The 27,823-nt window shown below is 43.4% G+C and overlaps 1 protein-coding gene across 2 annotated transcripts in view; it reads left to right on the top strand.

The window, feature by feature from the left end:
- UBE2O (ubiquitin conjugating enzyme E2 O) overlaps window positions 1–22,482 on the top strand; it is an 87,491-nt gene extending 65,009 nt beyond the window's left edge. For both annotated transcript variants that reach the window (XM_063120338.1, XM_063120337.1), the window contains 10 exons: window positions 1,837–2,345; window positions 5,742–5,896; window positions 7,867–7,979; window positions 9,536–9,664; window positions 10,594–10,683; window positions 14,279–14,945; window positions 15,478–15,614; window positions 17,015–17,218; window positions 20,365–20,422; window positions 21,630–22,482. In XM_063120338.1, coding sequence (XP_062976408.1) covers window positions 1,837–2,345; window positions 5,742–5,896; window positions 7,867–7,979; window positions 9,536–9,664; window positions 10,594–10,683; window positions 14,279–14,945; window positions 15,478–15,614; window positions 17,015–17,218; window positions 20,365–20,422; window positions 21,630–22,378 — 2,811 coding nt within the window. In that variant the 3' untranslated portion in view covers window positions 22,379–22,482. The remainder of the gene's footprint in view (window positions 1–1,836; window positions 2,346–5,741; window positions 5,897–7,866; window positions 7,980–9,535; window positions 9,665–10,593; window positions 10,684–14,278; window positions 14,946–15,477; window positions 15,615–17,014; window positions 17,219–20,364; window positions 20,423–21,629) is intronic.
- Window positions 22,483–27,823: the final 5,341 nt, after the last annotated feature.

The following is a 27,823-nucleotide window of genomic DNA, read 5'->3' as shown; positions in this document are numbered from 1 at the left end:
AAGAGGAGGAGAAGCAATCTAGTCAAGTACTGTAAACTGATGTGAGAGCCTTGATACCCCAGGCTATTTTCTGCAACTAATCATTGACAGAGTTTTGCGTTGCATCTCCTACAGAAAACAAGATTACCAAAAATCTTATTATTATTATTTATTTATATAGCACCAGCAATGTACATGGTGCTGTACAGAGTAAAACAGTAAATAGCAAGACCCTGCCGCATAGGCTTACATTCTAATAACATTCTAATAAATCTTTTGCTACCCTTCATGTCTGTGAAGGTATTTTGGAAAAACACGTGCAGATATTTCAAGTGTTCAAAGGTGAAATCCAAAATTTCATAGTGCCAAATTTCATAGTGAAATTTGCTGAAATGCTAGCATTCAAACAAAAGAACGAACCATGGGGTGGTCATAATGATTTCTCACCTGCTTTATCTTTGATTCAGAGCAGGCAATAAAACATCAGTATGAGAACTAGTTTATATGCAGAAGTTCATGAAATCATTCCATTACAGAGTTTTGAATAGTCTTTGAGTGTACAGTATTAAAACAATGCATAAATTGTTCTCTAGTTCACTGGGACAAAGCCTGATCTCACACGTTATGATGAAATGGGAAGGAAGTGATTTTAAGATACATGTGGTCCAGCTATTTAGGGTTTCATAGATTAAAAATATATTGCCTTGAACTCTGTCTGGTATTCAATAGAGAGAAGCTGAAACATAGATGTCAGTAGTCTAATCCCAACAGAAAGCAGATCTCCACACAAGCAACTGCGGATGTTTCCTAGCGGTCATAGATGGTAACTCCGTTAAAAACAGTCTAGCCTTGAGATTATGAAGCCATTAATTGGTTCTGAATCTTAACAAGGGACATGGCCTTCACCAGGTGTGGTACTGGTGATAAGTGTTGGCTAGCATTGCAACGTGCTTTTCTAGATATGTAATAAATCCATTGGAGACCCATTTTTACAGGGCAGGGAGAGGTTCAATACCACCTGTCATGCATGTCTACTACTTCTCTCAGTCCCTGCCTTTCTGCCCAGCAGAGCAACTTGAGCTGGAAAGAAAAGTAGCCCTAACCCATGACAATTTCCCTTCTCCGCAGAGGAGCACCTGCTCTTAATCATGATGATTTTGGCTGCCCATTCAGCCTTCCTGACCCTCCTCCTTAAACTTCCAAACCCAGCTGTCTTTCACTGATAGGGAGGCACTTGCCCATCACTGCAGCATTGTTGTTTTTCTTAAAGTAGAGCAATGAAACCCTGCATAAGGATAGGTTCCTCTCTCTCTCTCCCAGCCCCTTTCTTTTTTTCTAAAAAGTCTTTGGGTAGGAGATGCAAAGCTGGTACAGGCATACAACTTTGTGGTAGCAGCAGAATATGAAGTTACAAGCATAGGCAGGGGTAACCTTACAATGCAAAGCCAGTTCGGGCAAGGGTTAAGTTTAGTAAAGTAAGTCTAGATTCCTCAAGCAAGCCACAACATGTGCCTTAGGTAATAACCAAGCCAGTCTGACCTGAAAGCACTATTTCCTGTCCCTTCTAAATAGGGTAATCATGTCAAACTGTTAAGCAGGCAAACAAGACCTGCCCATCAAACCTCCAAGGGAAAAAGTCATACTATATAGGCCAGAATCCTAAAGGGGAGAAATGTACAGTTCAAGGATTGCATACTGGTGAAACATTGGGCCATGGTCTTTATTATTATTTTTAAAAGCCTTCCTTAGCTAAACATTAAACTCAACAGCATGATCAGTTTGACTGTTTAAAAAACCCCTCCAGGTGTGTAGAGTCATCTTGGGTTTCATTTGTTGACCGGCATTTATTCCCTGTAGGTAAGGAGATTGTTGAAGAAGCAGATAGTGAAGATCATGTCATGCTCCACAGATTCTCAGGGTACCCTTGATCTCCCTGAAGGAGAATCTGCTGCAGCAGGTGACCAACACTCTGAAGACCTTAAAGTCAGCTCAGAATGTGAACGAGAGGACTCTGCCAGTGATGCTGTAAGCTTACAGGATGTAAAGGAAGAGCATCTTGATGAAATGGGGAAAGGGGTCTCCTGTGAAGCAGCTGGGCTGCAGTTGCAGCCACCATTTGTACTGAAACGGGATGATGGCTCCCCGGACTACAAGCTCCAGTCAATAGAACAGGATGCTGATGATGAAGCAGCAGATGACACAGACGACACCAGCTCCGTAACGTCTTCTGCCAGCTCCACAGCCTCTTCTCAAAGTGGCAGTGGCACAGGGCGCAAGAAGAGTATCCCACTCTCCATCAAAAACCTCAAGAGAAAACATAAGAAGAAGAAAACAAAGGTTTCCCGGGAGTTTAAACCAGGCGACAGGTAAGGTCAGGGTTCACATAATTCCACCTACACACTTAATTAAATCCTGTCTGTTTTCACTCTCAAATGTGAGCTGCTTGTACCACAGAAATGCATGAAACTTCATTTTAACTTGGTGGCATTTGTAAAATGTTAATCATGCTTCAAGAGAAACATAAAAGTAAAGAAGGTGATACTTTGCATTGGGCCTTTGTTGGTGGCAACTGGATCAGTTCTTTCAACTTTCACTGATCTCTGTGGAATGAGTAAAAGTAACCAAATTAAAAGTACCATTCTAAATGTCTTGTCTTGACCAACCAACCCCAAAAAGTCTTCCGAATGAATTCATAGAAATTAAGAAGAGAATATTCGCCAATCATACTCAGTGGGGAAAAATGTTTGGAGTTCTTTAAAGTGTTTAACTTGATATAATTTGTGAACCGCTGAGGGATTTTATTATTCAACGGTATGCAAGCGTCACAAATAAATGAATGAATACATTTCTAAGGAATGTAAAGAGACTTACTGCTGTACCTTGGCTGCAGTTGCATAGGAGTTCTTTACTGCTGGTTCCCATACCCAACCCAATTCTAAAAGATCAGTGCATTTGTTTACCGTGAAGTGTTGAAGGATCTCTATCTTTTCTTTTTCCCCACCATCCTAATTCTCAATCAGGGTTTGCTAGAATTCTGTCCATAACTTTGTATTAAATGCCACGGTTCAACCCAAGAACATGTGAAATAATAGAATGCGTCTCTTATTGGGTGAACATATGCAGTCTTGCATAGCCCTCAAAATCCATACAAAAGCACTTTATAGGCTGTTTTCCTTTTAATGCAGCTGCAGTTTCTGCAGCAAATGCAAATTGCTACTTCGCGCCTTCCTTAGGGTTTAGGGTTAAAGTTAGAAAGAGGTGAGCAGGAGATAAGAGGTCCTTCCAAAGATAATGTGCTGATTTTGTACCATTTTGCAGTAATGATGCCTCAATACATTAGCATAACTACCCAATGAGTAGATCTCTGTCCAAAACCAAGCAGACGTCTGGCAGGAAAGTTCTGGTTTGATGACTGACAGAGTTTAGTTGGCACTGAACTGGGTCCAATTGATTTTTTTTAAGGGCTACAGATTCATACTAAAGAAATGTGCTGCAAATTAGGGGTTGTGTCACCATCCGGTCACCTAGGGACAATTCCTAGTTGCCATTGATGCAACACGTAAATACCTAGCCTGTTCTAAGCCTGAATGAGGCCAACACATTGCAAACAATGTTTGTTGCTTTTAGTCATACTTCGGATCTATTAAATTTGGGTGTCACCTTAAGTACTATTTTATAGAAGCTGCTACATTCCGGCTGTCCTTCCAGCAAAGAACCTTGAAATGAATTTGTGTTACAGACATCTTACCCTTTCAACTCTGTGAATTCAGCTTTTTTTACTCCAATGAAAATAAAGGGGAGGGGAATTAAACTCTGAGAGAATACACATGCAGTATCATTTAAATCTACAAATCAATCCAGCAATATAAGGTGGTAGATCAGAAACAAGAAAATACAAAAGGTATTGAAAACCAGGTATCCATTAGTCTATTCCAAATTTTCATTTCTGCTTTTGGCCAACTAGATACAATTCCGTTTGAGTTGATGTATTATGAATATCTGTGCTATTGGAAAGAATTATTACAATTTTGGATTTGAAATAAAAATTGCGTAGACATGAGGAATATGTTGTTTTCCTTTAGCTTCATAATCATGGGCAAATCTGCGTAGCAGTCATCTGGCAATTCGAATTTGAATATCTAGCAAATCCAATCATTTTGATGGAAAAGTACAAATGTTCTGGTATATATTTATACATCTGTTCCAAAAATATGTATTTTATTTATTTATTTATTATGCTTACATACCACCCACTGGCAAATGCCCCCAGAGCAGTTTATAATCATAAAAAACAAAAATAATAAAATAACTAGAATAATAAATACAGTTATGAAAATATCAGCATAGTTGACAAAACATTAAAGACATTACAAAAAATAAAGTAAAGTTAATAATCAAAGCAACCAATTAAGTGCCTCCTGAAGAGAAAGGACTTAACCTGGCACCTAAACATATATATATACAGAGAAGACATCAGGCGAATCTCCTTGGGAGAAAGGCATTCCACAGGCTACAGAGAAGGTTCTTTCCCTGGTAGCCACCCATTGCACCACTGTAGGCATCTGAACTCAGAGAAGAGCCTCCAAAGACTATCTTCGCAATTGGGCAGAATCATATGTGAGAAGATGTTCCTTCAAGTTGAGTCATTTAGGGCTTTAAAGGTCAGCATTAACACTTTGAATCTGACCCAGAAACTGTCTGGCAACCAATGCGTCTGACAAAGCACTAGTAAAAGCCAATCAGTAAAAATCACTGAACTTGTTTTCAGCATCAATGTTCTTACTATAAAGGTATAGTAGACCTTATCCAGATAACTTGGGAGATGAATATAAAAAAATGCCATTGAGCAGAAATATCTAAAATTTCTATCCTCCACTGCAGAAGGTAGCCCTCGTGACGATCTTGTAGATTCACACTTATATAAGATCAAAGATTATTTCAGGGAAATGATGCCAGCACTGTTCCTAGTGCAAACTTCCAAAATTAAGAATAGACTTTGTGCTCTGTATCTTAACCTGCGTCAATCAGTCTCTGGGGCATATTTGGCCCCAACCCTTATGTTCTATTGATCTGCTTTCTCAGCATAAGATTTTTCTCCCAAATGCTGTGTTTTGCTTTAGGTCACAGCATAAAGGGCAACCTTTAATATTATGCACAAATTGGAAAAGAGGTCTCCTTTTGTTCTACTTTGTTAGCTGGAGGTAGTGCTATGCCGAATCCTGCCCCCTATTTTTGGAAACCTTTTCTCTCTCTGCAAAAGAGGCATTGTTTTTTCTGCCTCTTTCACAGGGAGGGGAAGAATTTTCTCCTTGGAGAGGGGGACAGCATTTCCACACACCCTTTAAAAGTAGAGCTGGTTGTTTAGGGGTCTTCTTTCTATTTTTTTCCTTTTTAAAAATAATCACCCTCAGCACTAGGAGGAGCCCAGCAGTTCTTCATGAATGCCTATTGGAGACCATGTGATCTCACCCTCTCCAATAGGCATTCAGGAAGAACTCCTGGGCTCCTGCAAGTGCCAGTTGTTGTTTTAAATAGAAAGAAGACCTTTCAAAACTTCCTATGCTTAAAAACATATAAAGAAACCCTGTCCCACTCCCCGAGGAGAAAATCCTCCAAAATTCTCACTTCTCTCAGCCTCTTTCACCAGAGTTTTTGTTCTACCCCCACCCCCATGAAATGCCGAAAATGGAATAATTGAAATTTTCAGCACAGCACTAGCTGAGGAGGCTCCTTCAGTAACTTGTTGCCTTTTCTGATCACAGGGTTGCTGTAGAAGTGGTGACCACGATGACTTCAGCTGATGTGATGTGGCAGGATGGCACGGTGGAGAAAAACATTCGCTCCAATGAGCTGTTTCCCGTCCATCACTTGGATAACAACGAGTTTTGCCCTGGTGATTTTGTGGTGGATAAGAGAGGTAATTGTTGGAGTGTGCTCCCTTTTGGGTACTGTCCTTTACTAACACTTGTAATTTGAGTCTGGGTCTTCAGAGTGTCTGTAACATCTAGTGCAGCAGCAGTTACTGAAGTAGTAATATCCACTCCTGCAATCAAACAAGTCTAGCTTTTCCCCCCTGAGAATATTAAACACCATATTTTCTATGGCCCTTGCAATCATAGGAGGAATCCTACTTTGGAGAATGTGGCACCTTCTTGTATTTTGACAGTGGTAGTAGCTGAATCTGTTTATAATAGAATGAATTTCAGACTTCATTTTTTTCAATTTCAATCTTTTCTGCATTTTTAAAAAATCTTAAAATGTGCCCCTTCTCTGCACTGTTGAAATACTATATTTTGCAGATCAGTTTCTCCCTAGACAGCAAGCTGCTCTTCAGTAATCTCTAAATCTCTGACCCAAATGTTCTTTTAAAGTATAAGATGTAACTAAGATGACAAGGAGGCAAATAAGGGTTTAAATGTGATGCTAACTTTCAATCAGGAAAAAAAAAATCAGTCCACGTTCTTGCAGAATACTAGTCTTTTATTCATTGTTGCCTAAGACCCTCGGAGCCTACAATTTATCACTTCCCCTACATCAGCTTGCAGAGTCCCCTCTCCAGATCCTCCAACCTGACTCTCTCAAAGCATTCTAATGTTTTCATTTTGGTGCGTGGCCAGGGGTCTACAAATGTGCTTGTGAGTGGAGGGAGCATGGAATCAGGGAGAACTCTCACCCTTCTTCCAAGCCTAGAGAACTGCAAGGGCTCCTCTTCATGCCCACCCACCCACCCGCCCTGACTTCAGAAGCAGTCATGTCAGAAGCCCTCCAGGTGCTACACAGATCCTTAGAGACACATGGAAAGCCATGAGGCCACTTTCTGATTGTCTGAGGCTTAGCAGAATAGGGATGAGCTGCCTTCCCCTTTACAGCTGTGATGGAGGGCAATGACTTATCCTGCTCAGTTGTGCTGGGTGCAGTGGTGTAGCATGGGGGGGCCCACAGGGGCGGTTGCCCTGGGCGCAATATTCTTAGGGGCGCAAAAAAATTCACGCAAAAAAAGAAAGTAGTAATAATAAATTAAAAAATTAAAGTCTGTGTAGATCCGACTGTGTAGACGGGGCAAATAAACATTGCCACGTAACATTTTCAATGTAGATTTCAATACTGTTATTGAAAAATTTGCACATATTAAAACCAGGCGATTTTAAATAAATGTAAGTACCTATACTATTATTAAATTAATTTTACTTTAAATAGATCAATATTTTCTTAAAATATAATACATGTGCTTGGGTGGGGGTTAAGGGGTTCAATACTGGACTGGTGGAAGGGACTCAGGGAGTGCTAAAGGTCCACGGATTAGGGGCGCAATACTTGCCTTGCCCCGGGCGCCGGCAACCCACGCTACGCCACTGTATGGGTGTCAAACTCAGCACAATGTCAAGCCCCTGTGTGCCTCTCCTGCTGAGTGAGGGGAGTCATGACAAAAACAATTTTTTTCTGTCTACCAAGGCCAGCTAAGATTTGTCTTGATCCCTTTGTCACCATGGAAGGATGAATTGTGCATAAATGCAAGGCAGATCCAGTTGCAAGCCATAGCATAACAGTCTGAATAGCAAAATAGCTTGTTTTTTTTACAAGGTACTGGCTTAGTCTTACAACTAGCCGCCTGCCCTCATTGCCTTTTGCATCACCTGAAGCCTTTCTGTAGCGGTTATGTATGCAAAGGAGTTGAACTGGTGGCTTCGGTTGACGTTTTGTACCTCTCTGCAAGGTTGTATAGCTGCCTGGCTCCCTTGCGTAAAGCATAGAAGATGTGAAGTAGGCATAAAGTAGTAACTTCAAGAAAAACCCAGTTTTGGGTACTAGACAAAACTATGGAGATCTGATGCTACAGTATATTGCTTTTTCTTACTGGAGTGTCCATCTTTCTTCAATACTAAATAGCACAGAGTTCTCAAGATCCTGGTATGTATGGAGTGGTGCAATCGGGTGACCATGTGGGCCGTACCTGTGTGGTGAAATGGTTCAAACTAAGACCCAGTGGAGATGATGTTGAGGTAAGGAGCAAAGTTCCAGTAATCTTATCCTCTGTTCCCCTTTCCTCTGGGGTAAGGTTGCACGTCTAGGCTGCTTCTAGCACAGCTTACAAGTTGTTCATTCTCTGGGTGGATTCTAGCCTGTTGGATTAATGGGCCTATGAGCTAAGCTGGGTGAGTTTGGGAGTTGGTAATGCCTTGGTGTGTGTGTGTGTGTGTATTTGCTTCTATCTTTTTTGTTTTGTTACTTTAAGTATTACATTCATTGGAGCTGTTCAGACAACACATTAAACCACACTCAGTGGTTGAGTGTGGGTTGCTGTTGAACCGCAGGCTGGCTTGTTAACCACCCTGAACAACTCAGCAATAAACCATGAGTCCTCAAAGTGACTTGTTCAAGAAAATAACAATTTTTTTGTTAACATTTCATAGTTAACAAGCAACCCTACGGATGTTCAGATAACATGCTAACCCACAGTTCAACAACAACCCACACTCAACCACTAAGTGTAGGTTAGTGTGTTGACTGAATGGCCCCATTGTAAGCCACTTTGAGCTTCTGGAAAGGCAATACATAAATGTCAAATACTATACTAGTTGTTCTTATTTTCAACCCTTTTCCTAATAAACCCTAATAATCGGTTTTGTCCTTTTCGCTTCTGTATCAAAATTAGGTGTAACAACTAAATAAGAACTCTGTATCCTGTTGTCAAAGTGTGGTGGGATTTTGTTGTTGTTGTTGTTGCTCTCAGCCTCTGTTTTGGTTAAATGTAACTTTGTTTTATGCCTGCTGTAAAAGGATAAACTTGAGAACTGATTTTGGAATGCTAAACTTTGTTTTCAAATAATCCTCAACTTTTCATGGGGGAGAATTAGAGCATTGAATGAGGGTGGTACAGAAGCATAGAGCTTGATACCGGAATCTGTCACTTTGGAATGCATACAGGGATTTCATGTTCAGAATCTCCACTGCGTACGGAAAAGTAGCATGTTAGGGACAAGGCGAGGCTGATATGTTGCCTCCCATATAGATCTTCAGTATAGATTGTAAGCCTCCTGAGTTACAGACCTCTCCACTCATTCTCTATGAAGCACCATATAGTTAAGAACATATGGAGAGCCATGCAGAACTATGCTGGATCAGACTAGAGGTCTTACCTAGTCCAGCGTTCTGTTAGCAGAGTAGCCAACCAGCTGCCCATGGGATGCCAACAAGCAGGACATGAATGCCACGGCAGCCTCCCGCTTGTGGGAGGCTTGATATAAATAGGTAATATAGGTAAGCATTGCATACTTCTTATAGAGAGATCCTTTCAACTGAGAGATCAAATGAGCAATCTCCACTCCCGGTGCCTTCTAAAATGATGCAGTTGTGAGTGCCTGTCTGTTTGAATCCGTTCTCCAGAGGGTTGTATGTGTGTGTGTTTTAAAGATTACCTACATATGCATAAAACTGTGCAACACATGGAGAAACTGGCATGAGATTTTATTTTTAAAAGCACAAAATTGCTAGAAGCAATTGACAGTTTGAAAATCTGCATGAAGCTTGGTCTTCACCTCTGCGTGTTCTTTGCCAGTTGGTTGGGGAGGAGGAAGACGTAAGTGTCTATGACATCGCTGATCACCCAGACTTCCGCTTCCGCACTACTGACTTTGTGATTCGTATTGGCAATGCTGAAGATGGCGCTTCAGTTGGTGAAAATGAGGTGAGTCATATACGTGCTTGGTGAGGCCTCTGATGCTGCAGGAACCATGACAGGGGGAGGTGCAGGTGCCGGGGACCTCTTGGCCTCCTTTTAGCCATGCTCCTAGTAGAAGTGTATCCCAGGAGGGTCACTCTTCTTTGCACACATCCATAGAATTTAGTTCCTTCTCTTGTAGCAGAACCAGTCACTCATCAGCACAGAACACTGTGAAGGCATTTAAATCTATTAAATAGCTGCAAAAACTTAAAACATGTGTATAATTTTAATAGAGTGGTAATGCATGCACAAATGAATGGCCTAAAAGGCTGTCTTGCCTCTTTCTGGTTGCTTTCTTCAGTAATGAAACTGTAGTGCAGATTTAAAACCTCTAAACACTGTTCAGCATGACATATTGGTTTCTTCGTTAGACAATTGCTTTTTAAAAGTGTTGTCTCTTGCTGAGTGTTGAGCCTTGCTGAGCGCAATGGCAGGACAACCGGTTCTGAAGAGGCTCAGTAGATACAAGACTAGATTCTGTATGGATTTTCTCCATGAGGAAACTATAGAAATTCCCAGCATCAGGGGGGAGTGGGGAGTGGGGGTGGGGGCATTGAAGAGGTAGAGCTTCAAATTCAAATTCCTAAAGCCACCACTAGATGGCAACCTTCTCAAATACTTTAAACATTATCTCTCCCCACCCCAGAGGGTGGAGGTGATGAGGGACTGTGACATTGGAAAGGGCTCTTTAATAGATGTTTTGTTGCCTTTTGATGGGCTTGCATGGAAAACTTCCTGTGTGTTTCGTCTCCTTAGATGGGATCATTACTATTCTCTTGGCTCATTCCTCTGTTTATATTATCCTCTTCCTTATGAACTTCCCTTACCTGGAGAAAGCAGTCACTGCTGATATTCCAGAACTAAGAATGTGATGCTTGTTATTTTTTCCATAGCCCTCCGTGGGACAGGTGGCTCGTGTGGATTTCAGCAGCAAAGTAGAAGTTGTGTGGGCTGACAACTCCAGGACAATTGTTCTGCCACAGGTGAGCTGCCATTGGTTGGTGTAAGTGTTGGTCATTGGTCCCTGTGCCTTTAGAGAAAGCAGCATACTTCCTTCTCCTGCAGACGCACGTTTGAATTTGTCAGTCCTCCACTCTTCCTAAGAAAATGATTGCCATAGATGCAAGAGCAGTTTCTCATACCCACAAGTGGCTCTACTAATTACTCTTTATTTCATAGCTGAACTTGCTGCCTCTTTACTGTGTTCAGTGAAGGCAGGCTCCTTTCTAAGACTTTGCAGGAAAATTCTTTACGCTGGGACATGCAGTGTGCAAAACCCCTGCCATGATATACTGCCCCCTTTTGTCATTATCACATTCTTGTCTTGTTCATGCATCTCTGACGTATGTGTGTGGGCATGGGCATGGGCATGCACAAACTTCAGAACGACAGTGAAGACCTCATTGTTTCAGTGGGCTTTTGTATGATGAGGCCTGTAGATTTAACTTTCGGTGGTGGTGGTGAAATTGGCTAGACAGGGTTTTGTGTGTGCTGTTCCACGGCTTGTACTCTGCATAATAGGGAGGTGAAAGGCCTTGGCTCAGTGGCACGGCTAGGAAAGAATCCTGCCCAGAATCCTGGAGAACTGCTGCCAGTCAGAGTAGGCAAGACTGGCCTAGATGGTCAATGTTGCGATTCAGAATAGGGCAGATTCCTATGTGCCTAGATATGCTAATTTAAGTGGGTTCAAGGAATTGTGGGCAGAGTTCCACTTATTCATTGGGGCTGTCCCACCCATCCCTTCTTACTGCTAACCTTTATCTCTCTCTCTCTCTCCCCACCCCCAAAGACAATGTTTGGGGGGACCATCTGGCATTGGTGTGTGAGGGCTGTTTGGATCGAAGCCATCATTCTCACCTTGTGCCTCTGAATACCAGTCTCTGGGGAGCAACGAGAGCAGGAGAGGACCATTGCCCTCACGTCCTGCTTGTGGGCTTTCCAGAGGCATCTGACTGGCCACTCTGGGAAACAGGATTTATTTATTTATTTTATTTATTTATTGGATGCTGGGCTCGATAAGCCTTTGGTTCCTCCAAGGGTTCTGTGGAGCCGTGTTGGTGGGATATAAGTTTTAAAATAAAATCTCAAGCTTCTTGTCTGTGCTGCTCATAGCTGAGATAAAATAGGTTTAACTTCAATTTGGCCCTCACTGTTTGCACTTAAAAACAATTGGGAGTTAGGGTAGGTGCATTTTTAAATTGAATGGACTTAAGAAGGGGCGGATTTCACTATTTCTAGCTTATCACACTACAAAAGATGGGAAAAACACCAATTTGGACTATAAATTTGTCATTTTTGGACAGATCAGCTGTCTGCCTGTGACCAGTTCAGTTCACATGTAAATCTTGTTGTGTAGCTGCATTATTCTGGGGGCAAAGTATGCCGCAGTGCTATTCCGAAAGTTTTTTCAAACTCTATTTAGGAGAACGTTAGCTAAGCAAATGTAAAAAGAGGATCCTATTATCCCAGTACAGTGGCTTTCAGATGTTTCATCTTCAGGGAAGTCTTTCCACATTGACTTATCTCTTAAGGAGCCCCTGCATACTGCAGAAGATTCTCAGGAGTGTTTTACGTTTAAGCAGGGTACTGGCCAGGCATGTTGGCACCTGCATTGAGTGCACTCAACACACTCCTGTAATTGCAGGAGGACCATCGACAGTAGTGGACAAGCTGCCTTTCTCAGAAGTTGTACAGTTGATCTTCTCATTCAGGAAGTCCTTATCATCAGTTGAAAAGTACTGCCCTGTCCAGTCTCCATGCACATGGATGCTTTGAGGCAGTAAGATCCTTATTAGGACTAGGGAAAGGAATGGAAGATGCAGGAGCAGATGAGATGGACTAATTGTGGTTTAAAACCTGCAAGCAAGGACTTGTGCGAGTTTGCCAAGCTGCCCTATAGTCCTGCCCTGCTTTCTTCCCTCCCCCCCCCAGATCAGTTATGCTGTGTCTAGAGCACTGCTGTGCTAATCAGAGTGCTCCTAATACACCATTGCATAACCTGATGTTTGTAGGTGAAGAATATGTACTGAGAGAGGAATTGGAGCTAGATTTGTCCCCAAGCAAAGTTAGAGGAGACTGCAGTGTGAAAAGATTTTTTTCTTATTCTTTGCCTTGTCACTATTTCTAGATAACTGCTGCTCTTTTGCTGTAGCCAGGACATACAGAAGTTTGCCCTTGCTACAGAAGCCTGTTCATGTGCATAAATGCTTGGCATTCAAGGCTTTCTTTTCCTGAGCAGAGCAGTTCCCCTTTAATTGCAATAGAATATGCCAGTGCCTGAACTATGGCAGTAGGGTACAAAGCCCTCTGCTGTCTCCCTTCCCACTCTTGTCGCATGTGATCAAATCACAGGAAGAATCCTTCCACAAAGGAAAGCTGTCTTGGTTCAGTCCTGCACCAACCTATAATAAAAGTGTAGACATGAAAGAAAAATAGTTACTTCATTTCTGTATTATGGCTCCAAACCTGATTTCTGGTTGTAGATCAGGCTGCATAGCAAGTGGAAGTTCCTTAGGAAACATGTTTAGCAGCCACCAACATTTCTTGTTTTTCCCCTTCATCATGGCAAAGATCTCTGTGAAAAAATGGTATGAGCCTATATGCTGAAGATTGCATACATGCATGCAAACTCGGGATGGGTGGGTTAGAAATCTTGCATATAAAAATCCCCCTGTGATTTGAGAAGATTAAGAGGCAGAGTGTGGGGGACAAACTTACCTTATTCTGAATGATACACAGCAAAGTTGCACTCCCAAGACACACAACACCGCTCTCTGGAAAAAGCCCATGGTGTGCATTGCTTAAGTGTCCAAGGAGGCTAGCTCCTTTTGAGCTGCAGTGCAGTGGTGAAGTACAGTACAGTAAGAGAGCTCCGGCTATTGGGCGGTATAGAAATGTAATAAATAAATAAATAAATGGGGATTATTCAGATCAAAATGGTCAACAGACCTGTGTTTAGAAGAAAGCCAAAGATTGCCACTGAAAATGAGGGATTTTGTTCCAACTGCAATTGTTTTGACAAATCAGCAGGCAACTTAGTAAATATGGCAAGGGCAAAATTTAATAAATGCAGCCTGAAAATACATAAGATGACTTGTTAGAAGAGTTCAGCATCCTGGGGTCTTCAGTCTAGCAGAGTTAATGCATGCTGCTTTGTTGTCTGTCTCAGAGTTCTCTTTAGCCTTTTTATAAACTGCTCCTGATAACCCAGGATGGCCTCATTTTTGAGGGTAAAGTGCTGACTCAGAACCCGGTACGCAGGCATTACATAAAACCAGCAGCCAAGACAAGTAGGATCCACCTGAATGTCAGCCCGGTGGGAGCTCTGCTTCCAAGTTATCCTGTGATCAAAAAGATGTGACTGTAGCACTAAACAAACTTGTGTTGTCACTAAATGAAGTGAAAACATTTTCCTAACTACTGAGACTCTTTCTCTTTTCCCTCTGACACATCTCTTAAGAACAAAAGGCGCAAAACATTCCTTAACAAAAAACAGTTAGATCAGAAACAAAGTTAGGGAAAAACAAATGGCCACTCTACAGGATGATTTTAATTACTCTTTTTCTCTCTGGCTTCTAGCACTTGTATAACATAGAATCTGAGATGGATGAAGAGACAGATCTTGATTCTATAGATGGTAGTACTAGCGGTGCCTCTTCGGATGAATGGGAGGATGAGAGTGATAGCTGGGAGACAGACAATGGCCTCATGGAAGATGACCACTCAAAAATTGAGGAAGTTGAGCCTGAGGAGCCACCTGTGGAAGAGATGAAAAAGGTGGACGAGCAAGTGCAAGGTGCCGTGGCAATGGCAGTGGCTGATCTAGCCGCAGATAAGTCAGGCAAGGAAGGGACCCCAAAGAGCTTCCGAGAGCTCAAGGAGGCCATCAAGATCTTGGAGAGCCTGAAGAACATGACAGTTGAACAGCTGCTGACAGGCTACCCAACATCTCCAACAGTAGAACCCGAAAAGCCTACCCGGGAGAAGAAGTTCTTAGATGACATCAAAAAGCTGCAAGAAAATCTGAAGAAGACTCTGGACAACGTAGCTATTGTGGAGGAGGAAAAGATGGAGGCCATGCCAGAGGCAGAGAAGAAGGAAGAGAGAGAAGCACAGACACAGACACCAGTAGCATCGGAATGGCCCAGCGAGACGCCAGTGCTTTGCCAGCAGAGTGGAGGCAAGCCAGGAGTTACCTTCACTAGTGCCAAGGGGGAAGTCTTCTCTGTGTTGGAGGGTGCCCCAGGTGAGAGCATGAGCAGCAAACCCAGGTAGAGGGGCATGGAAAATAACTAGGAGTTTGGGGTGGGGGTGCTGCCTGAAACCCTGGAGGGCCACTGCCTGTCAGTGTCAACAGTACTAGGTTAGATGGACCAACAAACTGACTCGGTATAAAGCAGCTTCCCATGTTCCTAGTTGATTATGTCTTAATGTGGGGGGAGGGAAACCTGTGGCCCTCCAGATGTTGCTGGAATCCAACTCCCATCCACCCCAGCAAGCATGGCCAATGATTAGGAATGATGGGAGTCATAGCCACAACATCTTCTGGAGAGCTATAAATTCCCCATCTGTATCTTAAAAGAAAACAATTCTTGGCAATAAGTTGTGTTATATCCCTCTTTTTCTCTGAACATGTAAGCCTGCATATAAAAATGGGATAACATTTTGTGGCTGGACTCTTACCCTTGGCCACTCTGTAGAATGTTTTCTGTGCTTTAGCAAGCGTCTCTTGGGAGGTTCTTTCATCGTCTGCCTTGGTTTTTTCCTTGCCTCATTAGATAGCCATGCCTTTAAGAAAATGGAATTCCAGCCTCCAGAAGCCAAGAAGTTTTTCAGCACAGTGAGGAAAGAAATGGCTCTGCTAGCAACCTCACTGCCAGATGGCATCATGGTCAAAACTTTTGAAGACAGAATGGTAAGTCTATGTAACCCTGTGTGGGTTTTGCTCTCCAGCAAGAATGGTGTACCGCACATCCTGGTTAGACCTATTTCCAGTGAGAAATAGGCCAGGACATGTTATGGCTTTTACCTATGCCTCTAAGACAGGAGTGGGCAACCCAGTGCCCTCCTGATGTTTTGGACTAAAATCACCATGATCCCTGCCTACTGGGATGATGGGAGTTATAGTCCCAAACATATCCTATCTAAGGCATTCCCTAGTGGAAGGGATCATGTCTTTCATTGAAAAAGATCAGTGTTCAGTGCCTCAGTCAAGTCTGCAGACAGATAGAAAAAGGCTTTTATTTCCCTTATGGGACTGCAGCCATTGGTCCCCAGCTTCATATTGCCACCTCTCTGCTCGTTGGTTCCTCAGTTTGGACAGCAGATGTGAATAATTCCATTCATTGTGCCACATGTGCGCATCTCACACTTCAGTACAAAGTACAGTGTGGATGTTGAACTATTAATCATTTAATGAGAAAACCATAGGTCATAAAAAGAACAGAAGAAATACAGTCCTTTCCAGAACACTTACTTCAGCATCTGTAAAATTGATTAAAAGAATCCATCTCATTACTTAGGGTAGCAATCTATCATATCATCAAACTCTCTGACATAGTTTGGCTACACTGTTAGCCAAGAAATGCTTTTAATGTTACATTCTTATTACATCAACAAGTAAAAAAAAAGTCTCGTTTTGCTGGACTGGCCAGCAACTACCACTAGAAGCTGAGCAAAGTACTTTTGCTCTGAGATTTTCATAAATAGGACAACTGAACAAGTAAGTGGGTGTCAAGGTGTTCCAGGGTGGTGGTGAGATTCAATAAATTGGCCAACACAATGCTGCTGTCTGGCAGGTTGGCCATGCAGTGTGATGGAACGACTTCGCTAGCTGAGTGAATTGGTGTGGATGAGGCAAGCTATTCCCTTTCACAAGCTTTGTGGAAGATATTAAATATCAGCAGCTGGCTGAGTACTGATTTATTTATTGCCATTTATATCCTTCCTTCTGTGAAGGAACTCAAGATGGCATAATCAGGGGTATCTTATCCAGGCATTGCCCAAGCTCATATCTGCTTAGCCTCAGCAAAGGTGCTCTAACATCTGTCTTCTGTTTACCCTCTCTAACTCCCTTCTAAGTTTCTAGTGTGTCTGGCTAATATTTTACCAGTTGAACTAAACTCGTAGAATGGAGATTTTCTTTGACCCATTTTAAAACCTTTGACTTAAAGTTCAACTTGAAATGAGGCTACTGGAATGTACACTGGGTATATAGACGCCTGAAGGGAGATGAACAGTATGATCTTAAAGCATATCCGTGTTGATACTGAGTAAAATTAGTTTTCCAATTAGCTCTGGTTTCTCTTTCCCTAGGATCTCTTTTCGGCACTTGTCAAAGGACCCACACGCACACCGTATGAAGATGGCCTCTTCTTATTTGATATCCAACTCCCCAACATCTACCCAGCTGTCCCCCCTCTCTTCCGTTATCTCTCCCAGTGCAGCGGGAGACTGAACCCCAACTTGTATGACAATGGAAAGGTCTGCGTAAGTCTTCTGGGAACATGGATAGGCAAGGTAATACTTTCTCTGGCTTTTTCTCTATTGCTATTGGTCTGGCTCATACAAGTACCACAGTATATACTGTATCAGATTGCTGTGCTTTCTGCTAGTCCCAAATTCCAAACACTGGTTTGGCTCAAAAGGTTGGAGTATTGTGCCTGCAGTTTTAAATGCTGCAGGTCTGTCCAGGAACAGATCTCAAAAGAAGTATGTTCATACTTGGTCTACAACTAGCTTGTATTAACTATAACTCTAGTTATGGGTTCCATAACTGTGTGCAGGAATCTAGTTCTCCCAACTGGTTACAGCCATGGCTCCAACAAATGCTCTAAGTTAGAGATGAACAGCCTAGAGCAAATGAAATGGCTGTTGTCAGAAAATACTGAATTTCTTCAAAACGCATTGTGGATTTTCCCCAGCAGGCCTCACTGTTAAAGGTTATGTGAAATTATCATTTATGTGAAACCATCATTACTGAAATCTTTTGTAGTAGCTCAAAACACAGTGGTAAAAAAATAAGACTTGGACATACTTTCTTGCAACAGCTCTGGCCCAGTTCGCACATGAGAAGCCACCATGGATAAATTTCCCCTCAGAGCTTTTTGTCACAGCGGCTGCCACTATTTTAAATAACCAAGGGCACTGTGGGGGTGGGGTGCACTGTAGCTTCTCCTTATATGTGAATCTGTCACAGGCGAGTTGTTGGAGTGGTTGACAAGCCATCTAGAAACCATGGGCTGTTTTAGGGTTGTGGGTGGCTTGTCAACCACAACCTATCCTCGCTGAGTTCACACATAATGAGAAGCTACAAATATTCAAAATAGCGGCCGCAGCCACAACAAGAAGCCCCATGGGGAAATGTACCCACAGTGGCTTTTCGTTACATGTGAACCAGGCCTCTGTGTCCTTGGTGTGACCAATTCTACAGCTGCATTGGCCTCGATTTGGCTTGCAGTGAGCAATGTGTAGTTCATGCAACTGTGTTGTATGGTGCCCTAATCTTTTGGCTAGTGGTGTCATGTAATGTAACCCATGGCCACCATGCCCCAGCAGTCCTATGGGCAATACTGCAGTATGTAGTGCTGCCACAGTGCCTAGCATCCACACAGGTGTCAGTCAGACTCTAATATAATGTAAGTATTATAGCCATATAATATTTACATAGAATGTCCAATCCCATCCACAGCATCCGAAGCATCACTTGTTTGAGAAAAGTGGAGTCTGACCTACACAGTGAGTAACAAGGGCCATATTCCATAACAGCAGAAGATACGACATGATGAGTATTTAAAAACTACCAGGGATAATGTGCATTGCCTTTAATTGTAAAACAAAGGTCTTAGCTAGGGACAGTTAAGAAATTAATTCTGTTCACATTTCAGTATTTTATTAATTTATTTTATTTTATTTATTACATTTATACACCGCCCCATAGCCGAAGCTCTCTGGGCAGTTTACAAAGATTAAAAAGACTGAACATTAAAAATCAATATACAAAATTTAAAAACAAAAACATAAAAACAGCTAACATTTTAAACAATTTTTAAACACTCAGCCAGGCCAAAGCTCATTTTGGAGTCAGTTAAAACTCAACATATGCTGTTAAATGCCTGGAAGAGAAGGAAGTCTTAACCTGGCACTGAAAAGTTAACAAAGTTGGTGCCAGGCGAGCCTCATCGGGGAGATCGTTCCACCACAGATAAGGCCCTCTCCCTTGTTGCCGTCCCCCAAGCTTCCGTCGGAGGAGGACCTTAGATGCTGAGCGCAGTGTACGGGTAGGTTCATGTCGGAAGAGGCATTCTGTCAGGTCTTGTGGTCCCAAGCCGTGTAAGGCTTTATAGGTTTAAACCAGCACCTTGAATCGGTCTTGGAAACGTACAGGCAGCCAATGCAAGCAGACCAGAGTTGGCCTTCTGAACTTCGCAAATTTGCACTTCAAAAACTCGAACACAGTTTGTAGCTGAAATCCATATATTTCCCAATTTTGCAATGCAGTTTGCGGGGAGATGTGTGTGTTTCAGAAAATGCATATATTACCCAAAAATGCACAACACACGCACACAAACACTTTATGCATACATTTGCAGAAGTTTGCAGAAAATGCATGTACTTGGGAAAATGTGCAACAAAATAGCATACGAATTTTAATATGCACTCAAATATCGCAATCTGATGGAGGATCAGGACAGAAGGAAATTTGGCAATGGAAGAATGAGAACCTGAGCAAATTCGAGCTTGGCAGATGCACCCATCCCTAGTCTTTTCTCTGCTCTCCTTAACAGAGGCAGAGCCACAGTGAAAGCTAGATTCCTAGGAAATTATTTGGAACACAGTTTCGCTCGGAGGACTACTAACATGATGAATATAGCCGAGGGTGGAACTCCATGTTCCACCTGCGCCACATGTCTTCGAGACCGCTATTTCTCTTTTGCAAAATGAACCCATGAAGAAATAGTTCTAGTGGGAAACAATCAAGCTGGAGGAAAGGGATTTCCCTCTCCCACCACTTTTATCCCAGCCCAAATACCTAAACAATGGAGTCACTGCTGGGAGGATGCTTTGCAAGGGAGAACAAGAGGTTGGGCTTAAGATGTGGTAGAAGAGGACTACATAATTCCACCCTAATAAATGAACATCCGGTGAGAGGCTGCAAGTAAACATAGTGCATCAAGGAGACAGGGCAGAAAAAGGAAGCAGGCTCTGGGTCCCTCCTTCAGTCTCGCGCTGCATACCTGAGGTCCTTCGTCAAAGGTGCCTTAATGGCTTGAATGGGTGCTGCTGCTGCCGCCTGGGAAGAACGCTGTGAAGAACTCCCTCGACTGGTGGTAGCAGTTCCAACAGCACACAGGGTTACTTGCATACTATCAGATGAGAGGAAATAGCAATCACTGAACTGTTGCTGCTTCCATACTACGCTGATTACCACATTTCTTCCAACAAGCCAAAGTAGTCAGTGCTCAAGCCTCAGCACTGCAGTACCAGTTGGAGAAAGCCTGCATGGCACTCACAAGGGCCAAATGTCAGTGGAATTTATTCCTTTCGCATAAAAACCTTTAAATTGAACAGGCTTAGTCTGTGAAAGTCATTTCCACCCATGTTTAAATGCTTCCTTTTTGTCCTTGCTATTGGCTTACCTGTTTGCTATAATTTGTCTATTGTAGGGCACAGAGAGGTGGACCAGTAAATCCAGTCTTCTTCAGGTGCTCATCTCAATCCAAGGTAAATTCCAATGAGGGAGGCAGGGCGGTGGGGGGCAGAGCCTGGTCTTCAGCAAGGGATTGCAGGAATAGGCAAAATAATGCTCTCCTCTCCTGCCTAGCTGAGTTTTCCACTTCCTTTCCTTGCCCTATAATTGCTTTCTATTTCATGCCTGGAAAGGAAAACCACAGCCACCACCTAGACAGCTGCCAGTCCACAGAATGAGCTGCAAGTAGCTCCTTGAGTGGGCTGTTAAAAGCCAATAAACAGGAGGCTAGCCCACAGTGCTTATTTTTGCACACGTCATTCTCTGCAGGTATGCAATCCACGGCGCAACAATTACATGTGACGAAGCTCCGCAGTCTGCCGTTTCAGGCGGCAGGCTGAAGCACCTACAGGAATAGCTCGCCTTATGGGTTGGCTGTAAGCTTCAGGTGGCAATGACCCTTATGACTTCAGAGGACATTGAGCAATGAGGGGTCATGTGGCAATTTGTCCACATATATAATATGATTAATTCTTGTAGTGTACCATCCCATACTATAACCATCCTCTAGAGAAGCTAGTTGGGGATAGGCAACCTGGTACCCTCCAGGTGCTTTGGACTACAATTCACTTGAACCCCAGCCAACATGGCCAATGACCAGAGATTATGGGAGTTGTAGTCCAAAACATCTGTAGGGCACCAGAGTGCCTAGCCCTGGGGGACTTTAGGTGGCTTGGATGCTCTGTTGTGGACAAGCTGTCCTGACTTAGAGTATGCCCACCCATGGCCAAAAAACAAAACTTCTCCAGGAGGTGGGAAGTTTGAAGACTAAATTATCCAAAACGTTGGGCCATGAATGACACACTGGGGGAATTGTGCTCCCATGGCTGGGAGTTTCAGTTTCATTAAGTATAGATCACAGAGTTATTGGGATAATATCTGAAAATTGGAATAATAATACCTTAAATTTGGAGTAACTGTTTCAGTAGAAAGATCTGGCTTTCTGAACTTAAGTTTACTTCCACCCACCCACCTCTTAAATTCTAAATAATGCTTTCATTTTCCTGGTGCATTTAATTGATCGCCTGTTTCTTCTTCCAGCTATGCTCCATAGTTGATCTAAGGCAGACCTCAGCATCATTTGTGTACGTTTCCACGTACATGCATGTATCTTTGCATTTCTCTAAATGCCTTATTCTCCCCCTCCCTCTTCTTCCTCCCCTTCCATTTTCTTACCATCAGGGCTTATCCTAGTCAACGAGCCTTATTACAATGAGGCTGGCTTTGACAGTGATCGGGGCTTGCAAGAGGGCTATGAGAACAGCCGGTGCTACAATGAGATGGCTTTGATCCGTGTGGTACAGTCGATGATGCAGCTGCTGCGCAAGCCGGTAGACGTCTTTGAGCAGGAGATCTATGAGCATTTCTGCTGCAATGGCTGGCGCCTGGTCCATCGCATTGAGTCCTGGGTGGAGACAAACGAGCTGGTAGAACGGAGCCACGACCACACTGGCCTGGGAGAGTCTTCCTTTGGGCATGCGGCATGTGGCGTTCTGGCCGAGAGCCCTGTAGACACTATGGGGCCACTGGGAGAGCAGGAGCTAGGGGCTGCTGCAGCAGCTAGCCAACTCTCTGAAGGCAAGGAGGAGCTGGAAGACTCTGGTTGTGGAATGTCAACACTTGCTGCCAGTGACACCCCTCAGTATTCAGACTCTGAGAACATGGGCCAGGCCAGAGCAGCACACTTTGCCAGAGACCTAACAGATGAGGGTAAAGCCGTTCAAGACTCTGCCGCTCAGCCTAGTGTAAAACCAAAGAAAAGGAGAAAGAGCTACAGGAGTTTCCTCCCTGAGAGGAGTGGCTATCCCGACATTGGGTTCCCCCTCTTCCCACTGTCCAAGGGGTTCATAAAGAGCATCCGTGGTGTCTTGCAGCAGTACCGGGCTGCCTTAGTAGAGGCCAACATCCCAGAGTGGACAGAAGACAAATGAAACTTCAGGTTAGGGACAGACAGACGCACAGACAAGAAGGGGAAGCAAGGAGGAAGGAAGAAACTAGCAAAAGTTGTTAACAATAAATAGACTGTCTCACTGCACCCATTCCTCCTTGGCCTGGTTTGTTATAGAGAAAGCAGAAGCTCCCATAATTCATTTTAGGCTGGCTCTTTCCCCCACCCCTCCCACGTTCCACTTGCACAGGATGGTTGAGCGAGTCTATGCACATGCACACACACTCACACCCCATGCACGCATGCACACATACAATCATGTTCCCTTTTTGAGCTTGATCCTTAGAAAATAGGAGCTGTGGCCTTTCCAATCCAGAACTTTTGCAAAGTTGGAATTGGATCTTCTCAACTCCTATTTGTGCAAAGTAATTCCGTCTTTCCTGTTTCATCCTCCTGGGTGCTATGGATAACGATCATGTTGACGATGGGGAATGCTTTTGATTTAAGCCTGGAAGATCCTTGTTTTACATCCATTGAGGAAGATGTAATGCTTTACTATTCCTCTACCTTCTGATTTAACTTCACTAAACCTGTTGACTAGTAAGCACAGAATAGCCCACATTTCAGCTCTGTATGTGATCTTTGTTGTTTTCACTGCTGACCTCATCTGTGTGAGCTAAGGGAAGACATACCCCAGAGAACTTCAGATGGTGTAGGCTTGGACTTGCTACATGATAGCTACAAAGTGATGAATATAAGCTTGACTGTATAATCCCTCAATAGGCCATCTTGAGTCAGAAACTAAGTGCTAGTTGAGCTGAACTTGACGTGATCAGCACTCAGAACCATCTCTGGCTTCTGAGGATCACCTGCTGTCTGTCTTAAGTATACAATTTCTTCTGGACAGCATATCTTTTTCCACTTTGCCTTGAAGGGGAATAGTGCATATAGCATAGCCTACTACTCTCCTGGATACATGGACACTCGGCTACCAACTCAACTTTGTACACCAAGGTACCTCAGGATGGTGCTGAAACAATTGCATGGTGCAACACCCATTTTTCACTTTCAACTTACACTAATGCATCTGCAAAGTGACAGCTCTGTCGTACTCTGTATCTCCGTGGACTTTACAGCAACAACTTTGCAGCAACAAGCCTGCACTCTGGTAGACAATGGGGTCTCTCTAGTCCAGCATCCATAAGTAAAATCACAGCCTTTATTGTGAGTTATGTTTCTTTGCATCCCCTGTTCCAAGACTGTGTGTAACTTCCCCCAGCTATTTCTATGTGACATGACCAGTGGTACTGCAGCAGAGCAGGTGTGGTAGAGGGCTCAACCATGTTCTTCTAACAAATCACAGCTGGTGATGTGTTCATGTTCTTGCATCCTAGATGGGATTACAGTCTACTCTTCATTCAGTGTTCTCCCTCCGCCCGCCCGCCCCCCATCTTTGCATGGCATCACAGTTAGTTACCCTTGTATTTCCCATTCTCTGATAATGACCTTGTCCCTCTGTCATCCTTCCAATAGAATACTCTAGTCGCAGACACTGAGGCGGATGACATGAGTCTTGTGTTTACTCGGATAGTAGTGAGTTAGTCGTCTTAGTATTGCAGATTACAATGTGAGAGGTAATGGTGCTGTAGCTGGGATGCTGCAGTGGTTGAGCCAATCATGAGTCAGAAGGGAGGCCACGCTAGTAAACGAGCAGCAGAAGAATTAAGGTGACGCAGTCAGGGCAGGGGCCAGAAAGGAATTTGGCAGGGGGACCTGTTTCCTGCATCACCAGACACTCTGTGAACTGTGAAAAAGGGCAGACAGTGAGGGGCCTGTGTCTGCGGTCCTGTGTGCCATCACATTCCTCTCATGCAGATGTGGTCATGGTTCCTCACCTCCCCTGAAGAGAGGAACCAACCAGCCACATAGTTTATTATGCTGACACATTTAAACAAGCAAGTTTTCCCAAACCGCCGGTCGCATAGCTGCCCACCCAGTTTGGAGAGGTGGTTTCCACTGCCACGTTCAGTAGATTAGCAAGGCAGGGGGGGGCCACAACAACGTAAGGCTAACAGTGCTATTGACGGCAAAGAGCGGAGCTACAGGAGGACCGCCCTTTCTCAAAGCGGAGAGTTTTGTCTGGCCTCGTAGCCAGGGAAGATCTTGCTTACTCTTTCCTCCTAGGGATCTGCTGCCACCTTTTGCGTCAATCAAGCACTGTCCCTATATCCTTGCTGACAGCCCCTATGAGAGGCATGCACAGAAGTTTACATTTTATCCCCCCCCACCCCCAATAAGCTTTTGGATAATGTGAAGCTGTCTAGGCTATGCAGTTGCTGGTGAGCATACTGCAGCTATGTAACTTTTTCTTTTCTTTTTTTGGTGTATGTATGTAATAAAGAGTGAAGAGAATTTCCAAGAGACAAATGCTTAATTAAACACACACCAAGAAGCCAAAGCATGAGGCATATTGTTAAGTCTTGAGATGGGCTACATGATTGTGATGTATAAATTAAAATCTCTATCTGTTAAGTGCTGGGGAGGGGAGGGGAAAGAAATATTGCAAAAATAAAATTTCTAGCCTTGACTCTGTACAGTATTTAAAACTGGAGCTGTCATTTTGGGGCAATGCTTAGAGGTGTGTTACTTTTGCAGCTGTGAATGCTTGATTGCTTACAATATATGTATAAAGTATTGTGTGATTAATCTTTTTTACTTGCAAATTTTGTTTGGCTAATTAAGATGTAGTAATAAAGGAGAGAAAGTGGCTTGCCATTATGTTTTGCTGCTAATAGGTTTTATTGTTCTTGCCACGTCTCCTTCCAACTCGAGGTGCAAGAAGTGTGTTTATCACGAGAATTCTCTAAAGGGGACGTAGGCTCCTCTGATGGGGCTCAGGAAGGAGCAAGATTTTTACCCACCGATCACCTGGGAAAGCTGAATCAGTCCTATAGCTTGTTAGCACCCACATCTCCTTCCCACTTGGAAGGATTCCCTAGATTCCATCTCCTTGGAAACGTTTAAATGTACATGGCGCTAAAGTCCCAGTGACTGAAGGCAGCATCTGTGTCAAGCAGCCTCGCATCTGTGGGTTGCAGTGTTTGCTTGCAGAGTACACACATTCATATCCACATACATTCCTGTATGTGTGTCTCCTCCCTGCTTAAGAAAGCATGGTGATGGCTCTTAAACTCTGGGTTCCCATTTTGGGAATATCCATGCTCAACTGTAATCATCAACCCAAAGTGTGTGTGTGGGGGGGAGAACCTCTGGCTTAGGGGCTGAATCTAGCCCATTTGGGGTCCCAATATGTGATTGCAGGGGTTCCCCAGAAGGCCTTTTCCCTAACCAGCCAGTGGCTTTCCAGCTTTAGTGCAGTTTGTCCTCCATTCTAAAAGGTTGAAATGCTTCTCCTAAGGCACAGTTACTGGCAGGAAGGGCGTGAAGCTATATGCTGGCATTTTGGTTCTGCCTGTTTTGCCTTTGCCACCACCACCACCACCACTGGGATACCTTCCCCAAAAATGGAAATCAGCCTTTGGATGGGAGGTTTAACAGCCCTGAGATAAAAGGTTTGAATACTGCAGTTCTGTACACTGGTACATCTTCATGTCAGATTTGTAGGGCTTTTCTTCCACAGGCTCAAACCTAACTTACCAACCCTACTGACAGCAGGTCACAAACCATTATTTGAAAGTTCAATGAACCTGACCCCTTAGGTGTGGTTTGACTTTTTAAACAAAAACAAACCTGTGATAGTATGGTCCCTAACTGGAATGAGGCATCGCCATGTAAAGCAAATATCTGAGATCTTTATCTGTTTGGGGATTGTCTCGTTTCTATTCTCTTAAAAGTCTAGGAAGCAGACAAAGTGCTGCTGCTTCAAGGATGCTATCCACTGTAAAGGAACTATAAGATAAATAGGGAGAAGTATTGAAATCATGTGGACGTCTCCTGTAATAGTACAGACCAGACGCAAAGTTACCTAGGCTATGTGAGATCTAAACCTCCTTTATTACAAAATATTCCAAATTAGTCTGCTCTGCTCCACTTGTAGGTCAGCACTGTGATATGAATCATTTAGTTGTCCTTCATAACTCTGAATAGCTGCTTTGGTCACAGCTGGAACTTTAAAAACAAAAAAATCCACAATGATTGAGTCCCTGGTTTTTCAAGGGGTGGGGTTGGTAGAAGATAGGGAGATGTGGAAAACGTAACTTCTCCCTTCATGATGTTGTGATCTGCTTACCCTTCAGTACGTTAGAGATTGGTTCTCCTGAAGCCCTGTGGAATAGTTTGAAAGCTCCGCCCATCCATGTATATGCCCTGCAATCTGTCCGCCTCTTTTTCTATGGAGATGAATTGTACGAGTGGAAGTCTGTATGTGTTGTTGTATACATCTAGCCATGTGCTTGTACATTGCCCCTTGGGAGTTGTGCTGTTATGTGAGCCATCCTGGATTTCTAGATGTTATCAGCCAAGCCAGTGTATATCAGATGCATGTATAGGCTTCCAAACCTGCCCCATCGTCTTAAGGACCTAGTTTAAATATAGGCCAGGTCTGAAATCCTCTTTTGCGTGCATTTTATATGTGTAGCTATTGATAAAACCTATAGGAATCCAGCCTAGGTTGTTAAAAAAAAAATAAGGCCTCTGTAAAAACCTCAAAATTGGGCCTCAAAATTTCAACAAACCCTCTTGAAGAGCTTCTGCTGTATGTAGTACAAAACAAGGGGAAATGTACCGGGAAATCTCCGTCCAGATTCCATTAACTAGGCACAAAGGTTGATCTTTATTTGTACAAATTGTGACTGTTGCAATGTGTTTTCATAAAGCTAGCCTAGTAGGATAAAAGCACGAAGGGTGGCAAAGCCGGAATGCAAAAGTGAAACCTGCTTATCACAATACAAAAATGTAAGTGTTGCATCAACCCTACCAATTTGCTACTAGCATTTATTGGCTTCTTGACACAGGCTGCTTTGTGGGTAGCAAAATCAGGATTGCTACACACCTGATGTCTTAGCTTCTCAATAACTACAGCAGTATCATGAGATATGGACAGATCCTTGGATTACAGCAAGGGTTAGGAATATGTGGTTCCTTTGGCCTAATTTCGACAACCCTCTGCAAACAATCAGTTCAGACCCCTTGGGCAAGAGTGATCCGCCCCTTTCCCTATGGCCTGCTGGGGCAGGGAGATTTGCTCATCACTGGTACATGGCTCCTCCTGGATTACCCTTGAGGTAATGTGACCCTTGACGGGGGGGGGGGGGAGGGGGGAGGCTCCCTACAGGCATGTAAGGCACATCTGAAGAGCTAATAAGGGATTAGTGGAAAGCAGCTATACTGCTTGAAGTCTTCATTTTCCAAAATACAGAATCCTAGAATACCTGTGACTCCTTTACCTTTAGCATAGTGTGGGTACATAGCAATCTTCACCCTTTACTGGTGGGACCTTCTGGCTAAAATGGTGCTAGCTTCAGATGAC

The sequence above is a fragment of the Elgaria multicarinata genome, chromosome 3, assembly GCF_023053635.1.
Source record: "Elgaria multicarinata webbii isolate HBS135686 ecotype San Diego chromosome 3, rElgMul1.1.pri, whole genome shotgun sequence".
In the NCBI taxonomy this organism is placed as follows: domain Eukaryota; kingdom Metazoa; phylum Chordata; class Lepidosauria; order Squamata; family Anguidae; genus Elgaria; species Elgaria multicarinata.
This window is presented reverse-complemented; position numbering and strand designations above follow the sequence as displayed.